Genomic DNA, 15402 nt, shown 5'->3' on the forward strand with positions numbered 1-15402 from the left:
CATATATTTTTCATATTTTCATAATTTTATGTATATACATACATATATATTTTTCTATATGTATATATATATTTTTATATTTTATAATTTTTATCTATATTCTTTGTTGTTATAATTGCTTCACTTGGTGTTCATTTATTTATTTATTTACATGTCCATTATTATTATTATTTTTTAAATGCTTTAGTTTTTATTTGATTATTACTTGCTATTGTGTACATATGATTGATTTTTCTTATATATTTGTCTTTTTATTTATTTATCTTTTTGTTTTTACTCATATTATTTTTACTTACATTATCATAATTGTTATTCCATTACATCAATTTTTACCTAGATTCGTAAATTGGAAAATTTTGAAAATAAAGGCAATACTCGGTATTTGGGATCTTCGAGAGGATTGAGCCCTAACGTATTGGGTTCCAATTTTCTTCGTTGAATCTAAATAATCGAGAATGCTCTTTAATCAAAAAATATAAATAAAAAGCTCATTATCGGGAATTCAATACGTTGTATCCTAACGCATTAGATATGACACGTTGTTTTCTTGAGATGAGGATTTCTCTAAAAATAATAAAGGCAATATTCAATGTTTAGAATTTTGAGAAGTTGTGCCCTAACGTATTGGGCTGGAATTTTTTCATCTGACTTAAACAATTGAATATCCTTTTAATTTTATTGCACGAGTTTTTGGATAAGCTCATTTTTTGAGGAGGTGAAATATCATGTCCTAACTCATTGGGTATGACATTTTCTCTCTTCAAAATGAGAGGGTCTTAAAGGCTAATTCGATTTATACAAGTTTTTATAAAAGATCGTATTTTAAATTTCTTTAAAATTTTCAATCTTCGACACTAAGACATTAATTAATCAACTAGGTACCAATTTTGGGCATTACGAGGGTGCTAATCCTTCCTCGTACGTAACCGACTCCCGAACCCGTTTTTCTGAATTTCGTGGACCAAAATCGTTGTTTTAATAAAATTAAATTGTTTATTAAAAACAATCACTTTTCAAGGTGGCCCAATCACATCTTATAAAAAAGGATTGGTGGCGACTCTCACATTCGTTTTCATTTTTCAAAACTCAAGTCGACCCCGTTTTATAAAAAAAAACACGTTGAAACGAAAAAATCACAAGCAAATTAATCTGGAAAGCTCAAATCGATAATTAAAAATTGAAAAATTGATTAAATGCATAAGCAAAAAATTGAAAAAAAAACTAAAACTAAAAAATAAAAATTAAGAAAAACTGAAATAAAAAGAGTATAAGCAAAAGATTGAAAATGGAAATCATAACATTGATTGTGTTATCAAACTTTGGTATTTGAGTTGATGATTGTAAAAACCTTATAAAATAAATAAAAGACCATTAGAATCTTTTCTTTCTCCAATGACAGACCAAAACGTGTATTTAGCAGTAGTTTGCTGGTAAACAATTTTAATACTAGATAGCATGTTTGTATTATCCAATTTTTTTTTAATACCGGTAGGTAAACAAAGGTCAAGGACAAGGGCCTTTGCTAAATTTGTTTCAGATCCCACTTTCTTTGAGTCACATTGCCTCTCTCTGTATGTGTACATACCTATATTACGCGACGAGCCTAGAAATTTCTTTCCAACTTTATCCTATTACATCTTAATTAATGACTTAAATGTTCAAGTTTGGTGGGCTGAATATTTTATGACGAGCATGCATTCCATCTTCCACTATCCAATAAAAAATTGAAAAGCTTTCATGCCATCTCACACTTGCACATGATTCTCTACTATCCGTACATATAGAGGCTATTAACTGCTTCTTCACTAACATCAAAGAAGTTAACAATCCAAATGGGTTTCCACTTATGGTTTTACTTCATACTCCTCATTTTCCTCTTCTGCCCAACGGTTCAGGCAGCAGAACCTCAACAAGCTAATTGCGGAGAAGAAGTATGTGGAAACATCACAATTCCATCCCCATTTGGAATCCGTAGCACCTGTTATACTCTTCCTTTTTTTAGAGTAACTTGCAAACAGATCCACAATCAGAAAAAGCCTTTCATAAGAATAAATGGCCTCGATCTGGAGGTACTCGGTTCCTTATTTGGAGACACCATTCTGATAAAAAATCCAGTAACTTACGTTAACTGTGATCATAAAAAAGAGGTTGCTAGTGCCACTGTCAATCTAACGGGCACCCCATTCTTCTTCTCAAGCGACTACAACAATTTCGCGTCTGTAGGCTGCGGAAATTTGGTCACCGTTTTCCGTAATGAAGCTGATGCCTTCGGCGGCTGCGTTCAAACAATATGTGGCGACGGCGCTTCAGAATCTGGCTGCTCTAATAAAATTTCTGGAACTTTCACTTCCACTATCGTAAACATGACAGCGATGTATCCTATTGGTAAGGATGACAGAAAGAGATGCTCATCTGCTGTCATTTTTAGCAGGCTTTATTTCCGTGAAGCTTATCCTTTACCCATTGGCATCAATATTGAAACCACTCATGTTCCCACAACGCTCAGCTGGAATTCAAGCTATTGTGGTGATGCAGGTCGGTATCAGTCACTCGCTGTCACTTTTTCAGTTAATTATATAGATTTTTATTTCATTCAAAGACTGGAGGTACATAACTCAGATTTTAATTGGTGTTAACTTGGTGCAATTTACTCTTTTTTTGCTAACCCGCAGGATGCGCACCAAGACCCGGACCTATGAGCTTCATCGGTGAAAAGTCTTGTGGGAATGTTTCGTTTCAATACCCATTTGAAATAATCGACCAAGAGTATCCCAATGGCTGGTTTAAAGTAATCTGCAAAAAAAACTCTAATGGGCGGACCACGCCATTCTTAAACATAAATGGCGTCAATCTTCGAATACTTGACTTCTCATTTTTGTATGGCAACGTTGTGGTGAACCATTCCATAACTTATTTCAATTGTCGCAAAAAGAGTAACAATGGGATGAGTCTCAACCTAACGGGCACCCCCTTTTACTACTCAGATTTTGACAACATATTCTGGTCTTCAGGTTGTGGTAATTTGGCCACTGTTTTCGACGGCGAAACAGGTAATCTTGTAGGCGGGTGTTTGCAGCCAAGTTGTAGAATCAGTAATGAGACTTCCTCTGTTACTGGCTGCTCTTTTAATATTCCGCATGGTCTCACTTCTTTCTCTGCAAACTTGAGTGGTAGAGTTGATTCTAGCAATTATAGCCGAAAAAGATCTTGCGGATTTGCTTCCTTGGTAAAATCAGACTTGTATTTTGATTTGACCTTGGAATCAAATGATTTTGATGTAAACAATTGGACATATGTTCCAACATCACTGCAGTGGAGCACACCGATGTCTGGATCGTGCCATTTGAGACAAGGTCTAAACACTACTTGTAGTTCCGATAGTGTATATTGCTGGCAAAGTTTGAGCTCTACTCATCTATGTGTATGCAACAAAGATTTCGGCATCGGTGGTTTTTCGACGTTTTGCGAAGGTACAAATTAACACATCTTTTTCAATAATCTATATTACATTTTTTATATATGAATATAACTCTTTCTATTCCTTTCATAAATGCAGGAGAGAATTGTGGGATTTATAATTGGTGCCACATACTTTGTTTGAATGCTCCTGGCAACTATTGTTCGTCACGGGACTGCCCTCCTGAATATAAATACAATAGTACGGGAGGTATGTGTGAGCCCGATGAGAATATTTCACAAGCGCCGCCAAAAGAAACTCGGAACTTGACCATCATTATTATTATTATAGGTACGTGTTGAATTCACACTTTCTTTTCGACAAATGGAAGCATTAAGGTTTATCAAATTAAGTTCAAGCAGCGATGTATGAGTCTTTAGTTTTCGTATTGTAACATTCATTTACTCGTTATATCCTTAGAAGTTTAGTGTCAAAACAACGTGATGTTGTAATGAATATTATCCCATAGTATACAAATGACCGTCGCTAAATATAAAACAAATTTGTGCCAAGTCTAATAAATAAAAAACCTTTATTGAAGTATATCTTTTGTTGATAAAACTATGTTTCTTATATGTATATAGGTTGCAGCACTACTATCGGGACAATATTTCTGCTACTTGGACTGTGGAAAATGTACGAAGTGGTGAAAAGAAGAAGAAACATCTTGCTGAAGCAGAAATATTTCGAAAGGAATGGAGGTTTGTTACTGCAACAACATTTGTCTAGCAATACAAGTTATTTTGAAACAATAAAAATGTTTACTTCAGAGGAGATAGAAAAAGCCACGGATTACTATAATGAGAATCGAATCCTTGGTCAAGGAGGCCAAGGAACTGTTTACAAAGGAATGTTAACGGATGGAAGCATTGTGGCTGTTAAGAAGTCTAAAATGGAAAAAGGAAAGAAATTTGGTGAAAAGAAGGTCGAACAGTTCATCAATGAGGTGATCATTTTATCTCAAATTAACCATAGGAATGTGGTTAAGCTTTTAGGATGTTGTTTAGAGGCTGAAACTCCTTTGTTGGTTTATGAGTTCATTCCAAATGGAACACTTTATGATCTCATTCATGGCCAAAATGAAGAACTTCCGTTGACATGGGAAATGCGTTTACGGATTGCAACTGAAATTGCCAATGCTTTGTTCTATTTGCATTCAGCTGCATCTGTTTCTATTTATCATCGAGATGTTAAATCAAGCAACATACTTTTGGATGATAAATACAAGGCAAAAGTGTCGGACTTTGGAACTTCGAGATCAATTGCACTTGAACGAACTCATTTAACAACTCGAGTACAAGGAACATTTGGTTACATGGATCCGGAGTACTTTCGGTCAAATCAATTTACAGAGAAGAGTGATGTTTATAGTTTTGGGGTTTTCCTTGTAGAGCTTTTAACTGGAGAAAAACCCGTCTCCTCAAAACAATCTGATGAAGAGAGAAGCTTGGTATCTCTTTTTCTTCTATCAATGCAGGAGAATTCGTTATCTGATATTCTCCATTCAAAGGTAGCAAATGGTGGCCCAGAAAAAGAGATTATAGCAGTGGCTAAATTAGCAAAAAGATGCTTGAACCTTAATGGAAAGAAAAGACCTACCATGAAACAAGTAGCAATGGAGTTAGAGTTGATTAAAGCATCAGAAGAAGGTAATGCTATTGAAGAAAGTGGTGATGAAGAATCTGAAATTGATGACATGACTGAATCTTGGGACGACATTGCTTCTTATTCAATCACTGAATCATTTGAAATAGATAGCGAAACTGTACCATTAAGTGCATCTTTTTAATTTCCTACACCTTTAAGTTGTTCTTCCATTGTTGTCTACTCTCTATGTATAATAGACATATTCTACATCTCTTCATGCTTGGTTTCGATCACCATTTTTTAAAATCAATTGTTCATGATTATTTTTTCCACTTATCTGTTATGCAAGCTTTTAAAATTAGCATGGATCTGTTTCAAAATTTCAAATCCCTATGATTAAAGAGCTTATATTTAATATTTCAAGTAAGTTACATAGTATTCATCAAACTATTAGTAAGTTTACTTTTTAATCGTTCAATTATGAAAAATTATAAAATAATTATCCATGCATTAGTCCTAATCCGAACCAACAACAATCCTGATTAGATGATGTCACATTTGATGTCTAATAACATCTACAACTCATCCCATTTATTATCAATTTCAATAATCTCATTTCAACGTTAACCAACCAACTTCTTCTAAGCTTCCAAGAATCCACAGCCAAAGTCGAATACCTCAAAAAGGACACTTCCTTATCACCTAATACATAGCATGGTCATCTAAGGCATATCAAGTAATTGAGTTTTCTCAAACTACATAGAATCATGACATGATTGAATCTTGGGACATCAATCATTCTTGTTCAATATCTAGGTCAGTTACAACCGATAGTGTAATTTTACCATTAAATGAATCAATTTAGTTTTCAACACTCTAAAAACGTTTTTACTTCGTTGTGTACTCTCTATATAATATATCTTCGCGTTTGGTTCAGATCACTCTTCTTTTAAATAATTTATTCTTTATTTTTTTTCTTTCTTATTGAAGCTTTTAAAATTAGGCACGGATATCATCCCTTTTTATGTTTTTCAAGTTAAATGATCAAGCAGACATGATGTTTTATTTGTTCCTCTAATTTTATAAAACTAATCATTTTAATTCCCAAACGTTTATTTTAACATAATAACTTTTCCATCTATTGATAAACAACAGAAATTTAAAGTTAAAAAAAATGAAAAATGAAAAATAATTTGTTTTTAAGTTAAAAGTATGAAGTAAATAATTATGTTAATGATTAATTAGCTTAAAATTTTCACATCAATATATAAACTACTTCTCCCTCTCCAATCTTTAAACTCATCAAATACTCGATCTTTCCCTTGTAATTTGTTATTAAAATACTATTATCAAAACAAAAAAACTTGATTTTATTATTAAAAACTGGACATCCAAAAATATCCATCCCACTTCATGCCAAATTAAAAAAACTTAAAGTAAATTAAATTTAAAATTAATTTCAATTTGATAAACCCAAAAAATTAAGCAAAATCTAATTTAATTTTAGACCAAAAAAATCAATCTAGCCCCTATTTTAATTTCAAGTTTAGAATTAAATTAATAACAAACTATTTTTTTAAATAATCATTCATGAAAATGGAAATTCTCAGGCCGTTGAAATTTTTGAAGTTAAAGTCAAATTCATAAGCCTTGGAAAAAAATAGGTGTCTACATAATAAGCTATAAAAGTAATATATTTAATCTCATTCTTAATGCATTTTTTAGATGATTAATTATATAAATTAGTGAATTTGATGCTACTAATCCCTTAAATTCATGTTTTTATACTTGGGAGAGCATTTGGGAGCGAAATGAACGAAAAATGAGCAAAAATCGGACGAATAGAGCTGTTTCCAGGATCCACATGGCCTGGGCACTTCCTCACGGGCTGGCCACATGCCCATGTGCCAGCCCGTGTCGATATCGCACCTCATTTCTTAAACACGCGGAAAAATCCAATTTTTAAGCCTTTTGAGCATTCTAAAGTCTATAAATATTAGCTAGAAGAAGATTTAAGGGGGGATACAGAGAAGATTGAAGAAAAGACTTGAAGAACGCCATCAGAATCAACTCGGAGCGGATCTCCTTCAAGATTGAAGATCTCCACTTAATTTCTTTAGAAGTTTTATTAAGTTTCTTTATGTCTTGTTGTTATCTTAACTTTGAGATGTTTCTATTTAGAATTATGAACTAAATTCCCTAGATACCTAGGGAAGATGAAACCTATGATTAATCTTATTATTTGATTTCTGATTTACATGATAAATACTTGATTCTTGCTCTCAATTATGTATGCTTATTTCATGTTTTAGTATTTTCAGGATACTAATTCATGTTTAATGTGCTTACTCAGTGGAGCAAAAGTCTCTGTTTAAGAGTAGATCTAGCATAATTGAGTGGAGTTGCATGCAATCCTAGAAATAGGACAACATAAATCTACCAGATTCGAGTCAAATCTAATAGGGGAATCCATAGATTGAGTTAATGCGACAATAGGGGTTTTAATTAGAAAGAGATTTCAATTAATCAACCTAGAGTCAGTTGTTCTCAGTCTCGAAAAAGATATTAACATAATTTAGGGATTTGTACGGATCAAGGCACAAGTGAATAAATCATTTAATTTAGATTCAAAATAATAAGTGAAGTCTAGGTGGATTCTTTCCTGGGTATTGTCTATCTCATTGGTATCTTCGATAATTTTCCTATTTTATTCTCTGCTGCGTTCTTAGTTAATTTGGTTTAGTAATTTTAGATTAAAAACAATCACTCAAATTTGACGGCTAAATAATAGAAAAACGATAATTACTAGTACTTTTAGTCCTCTTGGATACGATATTCGCTATTCACCATAACTATACTATTGTTCGATAGGTGTGCTTGCCTTAGTCGTATTTATAGTTAGTTTAGTGACCATCAAGTTTTTGGCACCGTTGCTGGAGAGTAAAATATTACAAACACTAGATTTTTACTAATTTAGCCATTTATTTTTATTTTTAGTTTAATTTTTGTTTTCTAATTTTTCTTTTATTTGCTTTTGCAGGTTCCTTTAGTTTATGACTAGAAGAAACCTTTCGGGACCTTTATTATTTGATAGTGAGATTAAAAGTACAACTTGCAAAAATTGTAGAGAAGTGAGGCAGAGTCGACGAAGTATAATAGACGAGCAAGAGGACGTTATTACTATTACGGAGGAGGTGGGTGATAATTGGAATAATCAGCTACCTCCTGTAGTAGCTACGAATCCAGATCCTACCTCTCATACTATGTATGATTATGCGAAGCCCACTCTAAGTAGGGATGAATCAAGTATTGTGCAACCCACTATTGCTGCAAATAATTTCGAACTGAGGCCGAACACTATTCAGATGGTACAACAGTTTGTTTAGTTTAATGATTTGCAAGACGAAGATCCAAAAACTTATTTGGCTAACTTTCTAGGAGTTTGCGATACTTTCAAGATTAATGGCATTTCTGACGATGCCATTCGCTTACGGTTGTTTTCGTTTTCGTTGAGGAACAAAGCTAAATATTGGTTGAATTCTTTACCACGAGGTTAGATCATTACATGGGAGCAAATGACTGAGAAATTTTTAATGAAGTACTTACTACCAGCTAAGACGGTCAAGTTGATGAATGATATCTTTTCTTTCATTCAGTTCGATTTAGAGACCTTATATGATGTATGAGAGAGGTATAAGGACTTATTGAGATGATGCCCTCACCATGAGTTACCTCTATGGCTATAGGTTCAAACCTTCTACAATGGTTTGAATCATTCAACTAGGCAATTAATCAGTACAGAGCCGGTGGTACTCTAAACAACAAAACACCTGAAGCAGTATATGAATTTATAGAGGGGATGGCACTGAATAATTATTAGTGGCAAGTCATGAGGACGAAGTTGATGAAAATAGCTGGTGTTTTCAATTTAGTTGCGGTCACCATGTTATCGAATCAGGTAGAACTTTTAAGTAAGAAAATTGATGGTTTATGTGTTTCTATGTAGGCATATCCGGTGATGCAGTGCGATACAAATGGAAGAGGAATGAACAATCCAGAATATCTACCCTACGGTCCTAACTCAAAGAACGAATAAATCAACTATATGGGTAATAATTCTAAGCCTCAAAATAATCCTGACAGTAACACTTACAATGCAGGTTGGAGGAACCATCTCAACTTCTCTTGGAGTGGTCCAGGAAATCAGAGAGCACAACCTCCTCCAGGCTTCCAACAACCACCTTACTAGTAAGAGAAGAAGTCGAACTTGAGAAGATGTTAACAAAGTTTATCTCGATGTCAGAAACCCATTTTCAAAATACTGAGGCAACATTTAAAAATCAGTAAGCAGTGCTTCAAGGGCTCGAGAACCAAATAGGTCAGCTTGCTAAGCTAATTTTAGAAAGACCACAAGGTAGCTTGCATAGCAATACCGAAACTAACCCGATGGAGCAGCCTCATGCAATTACTGTGTGAGATGAAGAAGGGTTAGTTGAATCTGAACCAAAACCAAGGCAAGAAAGTGTGGTAAGTAAAGGTAAGGTTGAGGTAAGCTAGAATGAACAAAAAATTGAAAGGTAAGGAGTATAAACCTCGAGTACCATATCCTAACGCGACAAAGAAAGACCGCACGAACGACCAATTTGGTAAATTTCTTAAATTTCTAAAAAAGTACATATTAACTTACCGTTTATTAAAGCTCTTTCGCAGATGACCAATTCTGTTAAATTTTTAAAGGAACTTTTGGCAAACAAACGGAAGTTAGATGATTCGTCGCATGTGGAGCTAAATGAAGTGTCCTCAGCCATTTTGCAAAATAAACTACCAAAAAATTGAAAGATCCAGGGAGTTTTACTATTCCGTGTTTAATTGGTAGTTTGAATATTAATAATGCTTTGGCTGATTTAGGGGCGAGCATTAATGTCATGCCTTATAAAATGTTTAAGCAATTAGGTCGTGGGAAACCCAAACAAGCTAATATGAGTATTCAATTAGCAGAAAGAACTATAAGATTTCCTAGGGGTATTATTGAATATGTTCTTGTAAAAATAGATAAATTCATATTCCCAGTTGACTTTATTGTTTTAGACATGGATGAGGATAGTAACGTACCTTTGATTCTAGGAAGGCCCTTTTTAGCAACTGCTAGAACTATTATTGATGTTGGTACAGATGAATTAATACTTTTTGAAGGTGGTGACACAATTACACTCCAAGCTCGTGATTTTGTTAAGACATCTAGTGAGCGAGACAATTATACTAATTTTGTTAATACGAGTAACCTTGTGGCTCAAACATCTTTGTAGGAAACACTTCAAAAAAATGTGATGGAGCCACATTCCAATCTATGCAACAGAAATAGAACAAGTTATGATGAACAAATGCTGCAAATTAATAAACTAGATGAATGACGAACACATGCTAAGGAGAAACCGATAATACATGATGAAGAACCAAAGTGACGTCATGATGAGCATGTAAATGGAATAACTCAATTTAAAGTTGGAGACAAAATACTGCTAGATAAGATAGATCCTCGAATTGCCACTTTGGAGCTTCATGCAAACGAATCAAGTCCCTTTACGGTACCAAATATCTTCTCATACGGCACAGTCGAGGTAACTCATTCTGAATTTGGTACATTTAAGGTAAATAATACTTGACTTGAACCTTATTTTGATGATAGAAGTGATAGCAGGAAAGAGGAGTTTCAACTCCTCAAACCACCGTGACTGTGCAAATACGCTGTAAGTTAAGCTTCGACTTTAAATAAGCGCTTCTTAGGAGGCAACCCGAGTGTTAACACTGCTAATTCTTTTATTTATATTTTCATTTCATGATTAAATAAGTATTTTTTGACCCACATGGACTTGACACACGGGCATGTCCCAGGCCGTGTGCACTAAAAGAGTTTTGATAGTGAGTTACACGGCCTGGCGACATGGCCGTGTGGGACATACTGGCGTGTCCTAGGCTGTGTGGATCCTAAGACTTGTTTTAAAATTTTAAGAAAATCAACGGTGAGTTACACGGCCTGGCGACTTGGCTGTGTGACCCACACAGCTTGGACACCAGGCGTGTCCTTGGCCATGTGGATACTAGGACTTAATTTTCCAAAAATCGACAGAGACATGGCCTTGTAACACAACCATGTGGAATACACGGCCTAGACACACAAGCGTGTCCTAGGCCGTGTGAAACCTGGAGCTAATTTTTCAGTTTTAAATCCAGTCAGAGACTTATACCGGTGAGGCACACAATGGTGTGCGAGACACGGCTAGACCACACGGGCGTGTGTGAGTTCACATGGGCGTAGGTGAAGTGAAAGAGGTCACACGGCCGTGTGCGCCACACGGCCTAGACACACGAGCGTGTCCGAGGTCGTGTGAAGATTGGATTGGTGCCTTTATTGCACGCGAGATTAAAAACATCTACACGGGTGTGTGACACATCCGTGTGGACCAACACAGGCCTTACACGACAATGTCCCCCTTTAAATCCATAATTCCCTTTTATTTTTTTTCCTTTTGTCTTCTTCTTCATCCACCCTACCATCCTTAGCTGCTGTTCATCTCCCATTTGCAAATCTGACCACCACTATCGCCGTTTGTTCCAACTCCCTCACCAACCCGAACCCTTCCCCCTCCCTCTCCCTTCCAGTGCTCGTCCCCAACCACACACCCCCTCTTTCCTCGATCGACCCCCATAACCCCTACCTCGTCGGCCTTCTACACTCCCTTCGAACCACGTACGACCCGACCCCGTCAACTCACTCCTTCTCTGGCCTATCCATGCTCACCTCTCTCTCACTTAAGCTGTCAGACCAACCCCACAACCAGCCCACCCATGCTTCTTGGCTGCCCCAAACCACCCCCGCACTAGCCGCCGTGTGTCCTACCCACTCGCCGGCCGACCATTTTCTTTTCAACCCCATTGTTTTTTCTTTATTATTATTATTTCTTTATTATTATTTTATTATTATTGGTTTTATTGATTTTATTTATTGCTTTATTTATTGTTGTTTATTTAGCTTCTTTACTGATTGATTTTGTGCTTATTCTTGATTTAATTTTTAGACATTTTTATTAGTTTATTTTGTTTTTCATTCAGTAGTACTATACATTTATTTTGTTTCAGTTGATTTTATTTTTGATTTTATTCTTACTAGTTTTAATTCTTCATTTGTTATTATTGATCATTATCAGTTTTAATGATTCTTACTACATTTTTGTTTAGTTTTAGCATTTTGCTAATTAGTTTTCCTATGTTCATAGTCAATTTCTTTCTTAGTCCAATTGATGAGCTTAACTTAGATTTTTTTTTATTTTCTATTAGCTTGCATCTATTATGTTTATTCGTTCCTTTAAATTATTTGATTTCTTTATTGTAGATAGACCATGACGAATACACGCGACAAGTCTAAGGTCATTGTTCCCGCTTCAAAAAAGTGGCAGACCCCTAGTGCGACCTCCTCCTTGAGTGCCTCCGTAGGGGCCTGCCACCCTTATCTCCTATTTTCTACGGGTTCCCAGGAGGATTTATTTTAGCTCATTCGACAACGCCCACTTGGCCTATGTTGATGTATTGATTGGGCCGCGTTGTAGCAAGTCCACCTAGCTGATCACGTGCGAGTTTTTATTACTACAACCCCGTGTGACAGATTCTTCTCCATCATCAAGCCCACATACATGGATATGACGTTGGAGTTTTGCTTAACATTTATTCTACATCAGGTCATGATGACTCATGATGAGCCCGGCACTATCACTTTCTGACTCGGTGGTTTGGTGCGCCATATGAGTGTCCCTGAGTTTGGCGCTACTATGGGACTCTACATTGAGGAGTTTATGAGTGCAGAGAACTTCTTCTACCTACATTGCCATATCCATTACTCGTTATCTTACTGTTGGGTAGATCTTACAGTTAGTATGGTTTCTTATGGCGTGAGTCGCTCGAAGGCTATTTCTCTTATTCCAGCACTGCGGTACATTATGCCCTATTAGCTCATACTTTGACTTTTAGGAGAGAGAGAAATGGCGTCATCAATACTACCGATGCATACTTTCTTTGGAGCATGGCCACCGGGCATATCTTTGATTTGGCCTATTTCATCGCCCTAGGCTTTCGCCATCAAACAGATTGCCACAGGAAAGACCCTATCTGTTTAGGTCCTTACGTAACTTGACTTGCTTGACACTTCGGTCTCCTTGACGCACTGGAGCAGTCCTCTACACTTACACTCGTCGGCCAAATGTCCCCACAAAGAATCACGACCATGATCCATATAAAGATGATAGAGCAGTTTCGTGGAGTTGATCCTCCTCAGTACCGTTTACTTAATTCTGACTCTCAGAATGAACCAGAGGACTTCACTGACGATGTCCCATTCCATCACGAGGATCCACCTCATCTTCCACCTTCGAGTCATCGCCCTATTTCTTTTGCTGCCACTTTGACGGATCTCTCAAAGCGTTTCACTCGCTTTGAGCAGCTGTGCTTTTAGAGGTTCGACAGTATTGACGCGACATTGCAGCAGATCTATCAACATCTCCATATCTCCTCCTCGGTGCTGACGACTCATAATGCTTCTGATGAAGAAGACCATTGAGTCCATTTTATTTTTATTTTTATTTTCTTCTACCTATGTTATTTTTATCTTTTGAATTTTATTTTGAATTTTATTTTTGTTTTTATGGTTGTTTCTCATCGAGTTATAATCCCTTAATCCTTTTCACTATTTGTGTTTATTTTCTTCTTAGTTTGCTCGGAATCATGCACTACATCTAGATTTGTCTACAATTTCGCTTTTCACTATTATGGGGATTTTATGTAAAATTCAGGGCAGTTTCAGTTTTCTCCCTTTCTTCTGATATTCTGTTTATACTGTGACTATCTATGTTTGTACATTGAGGAAAATGTACATCTTAAGTGTGGGGAGGTTATTTATATAATTATTAGAAAATCCCTAAATTATGTCTCCTGTTTAAGTAATTTTCTCAAACTTCTATTAGAATGAATTTTTATCAATTTGTGATTTTTGTTGATATGTTTTAGATTAATTTGTCAATAATTGTGTATTGGTTGATTTAAACATCAAGGTATGAGAGAATCAAGCATGATAAGTTTATCTTCATAATAAAAAAAATTATGTTGTTTCTGTGAATTGAAGTATTATCTTGAAGTTTGAGATTTGCAAGATTGGCATCAAAAACCATTAATTTTTGTGAGATTCTGAGCATTTAGAGCATACATTTTTCTTGCTCATTTTATTATTGGTTATGAGTGTGTCAATATGATTTGTTATTCTAGAACTTGTACCGATTATACATGTCGAGACCACACCCTTTTGACTTGATATACTGAGATGATAAAGGCACTTACATTTAACCCATTTATCCCATAAAAAGCCTACATACATAATTAACCATTAGTGAGCCCCGTTGAGCCTAACATACCATTTCTTAATTTACCCAATAATTTTAACCCTTAACTCATTTTTTTTGATTCGTGAGAATTTTTCTCATTTTATTGACTCCCTTTTTGTCGAGATTTGATTTGGTTAGTTGCCTAACTATGCTCTTTTATTTTATTTGTTGAATTATTTCTTATTGATTATTGTTCTTAAAAAAAATAAAAAAAGAGAAATTTTTTTGATTATTATTTAATTCTATGATTGAGCTTGAACAGTTAAATTTATTTTTTGGAAAGAAGCTCGTGTTATTCTTGAATAGTTTTCGATTGATGTAATTGTGTTTTAATTTAGCATTTGTTATTTTTCTAGTTTGGTAATTTATCAAATTGATCTCAATTTTAACCAAATTTTTCAACCTTTCCCCACACCCTTAGCCTAAGCCCTATTACAACCTTTTAAAGACCTTTTGATTTGTGTATCATCTCATTTTATAGTGGTGGAGATTTGATTTTCATGCAAGCCTATGGTAATAACTTTTCATGTTTGACTATTGAGTGCTTATTCTTGAACTTTAAACACTTTGAGTGATTTGAGTGGATCTTTTATGAGGATGTCGATTCTTATCGATTTTGAATTAAAGGTAATTACTTAGATAAGAGGAAATACCTATGTTTTCATACTTTAAAAATATTCGACTTGGATTGTTTGAATCTTTAATGCCCTTTTAGTTGAATTATCAATGTATGATTATTTGTGAATTATGATGAAACATCATTGATGAGAATTATGAGTTGATAAAGATAAATTAATTGTAAGTTGAGGATTTTGCTTGAGGACAAGCAAATACTTAAGTGTGGGGATATTTGATAAGCTATAAAAGTAACATATTTAATCTCATTCTTAATGCATTTTTTGGATGATTAATGATGTAAATTAGTGAATTTGA

The 15402-nt window shown here is 34.9% G+C and overlaps 1 protein-coding gene and 1 non-coding gene across 2 annotated transcripts; one reads left to right on the plus strand and one right to left on the minus strand.

Moving 5' to 3' along the window:
• Positions 1-1416: 1416 nt before the first annotated feature.
• On the plus strand, positions 1417-5346 carry LOC107915041 (wall-associated receptor kinase-like 8). The gene is made up of 4 exons (XM_016844140.2): positions 1417-2535; positions 2673-3470; positions 3557-3748; positions 4042-5346. The coding sequence occupies exons 1-4, from the start codon at positions 1833-1835 to the stop codon at positions 5244-5246; spliced, it is 2898 nt and encodes a 965-aa protein (XP_016699629.1). The 5' UTR covers positions 1417-1832; the 3' UTR covers positions 5247-5346.
• A 3321-nt stretch (positions 5347-8667) lies between these two features.
• Positions 8668-8774, minus strand: LOC121222722 (small nucleolar RNA R71). The gene has a single exon (XR_005920089.1). It is a non-coding gene; the product is annotated as a small nucleolar RNA R71 (small nucleolar RNA).
• Between the last annotated feature and the right edge of the window lie 6628 nt (positions 8775-15402).

The sequence above is a fragment of the Gossypium hirsutum genome, chromosome D10, assembly GCF_007990345.1.
Source record: "Gossypium hirsutum isolate 1008001.06 chromosome D10, Gossypium_hirsutum_v2.1, whole genome shotgun sequence".
NCBI lineage: Eukaryota > Viridiplantae > Streptophyta > Magnoliopsida > Malvales > Malvaceae > Gossypium > Gossypium hirsutum.

Bases quoted from the DNA above. Each gene is read 5' to 3' on its own strand.
- LOC107915041 (XM_016844140.2), top strand. From the start codon at position 1,833: ATGGGTTTCCACTTATGGTTTTACTTCATACTCCTCATTTTCCTCTTC. The intron at 2,536-2,672 runs GTCGGTATCAGT...GCTAACCCGCAG, and splicing joins AAGCTATTGTGGTGATGCAG to GATGCGCACCAAGACCCGGA. The intron at 3,749-4,041 runs GTACGTGTTGAA...ATATGTATATAG, and splicing joins CATCATTATTATTATTATAG to GTTGCAGCACTACTATCGGG.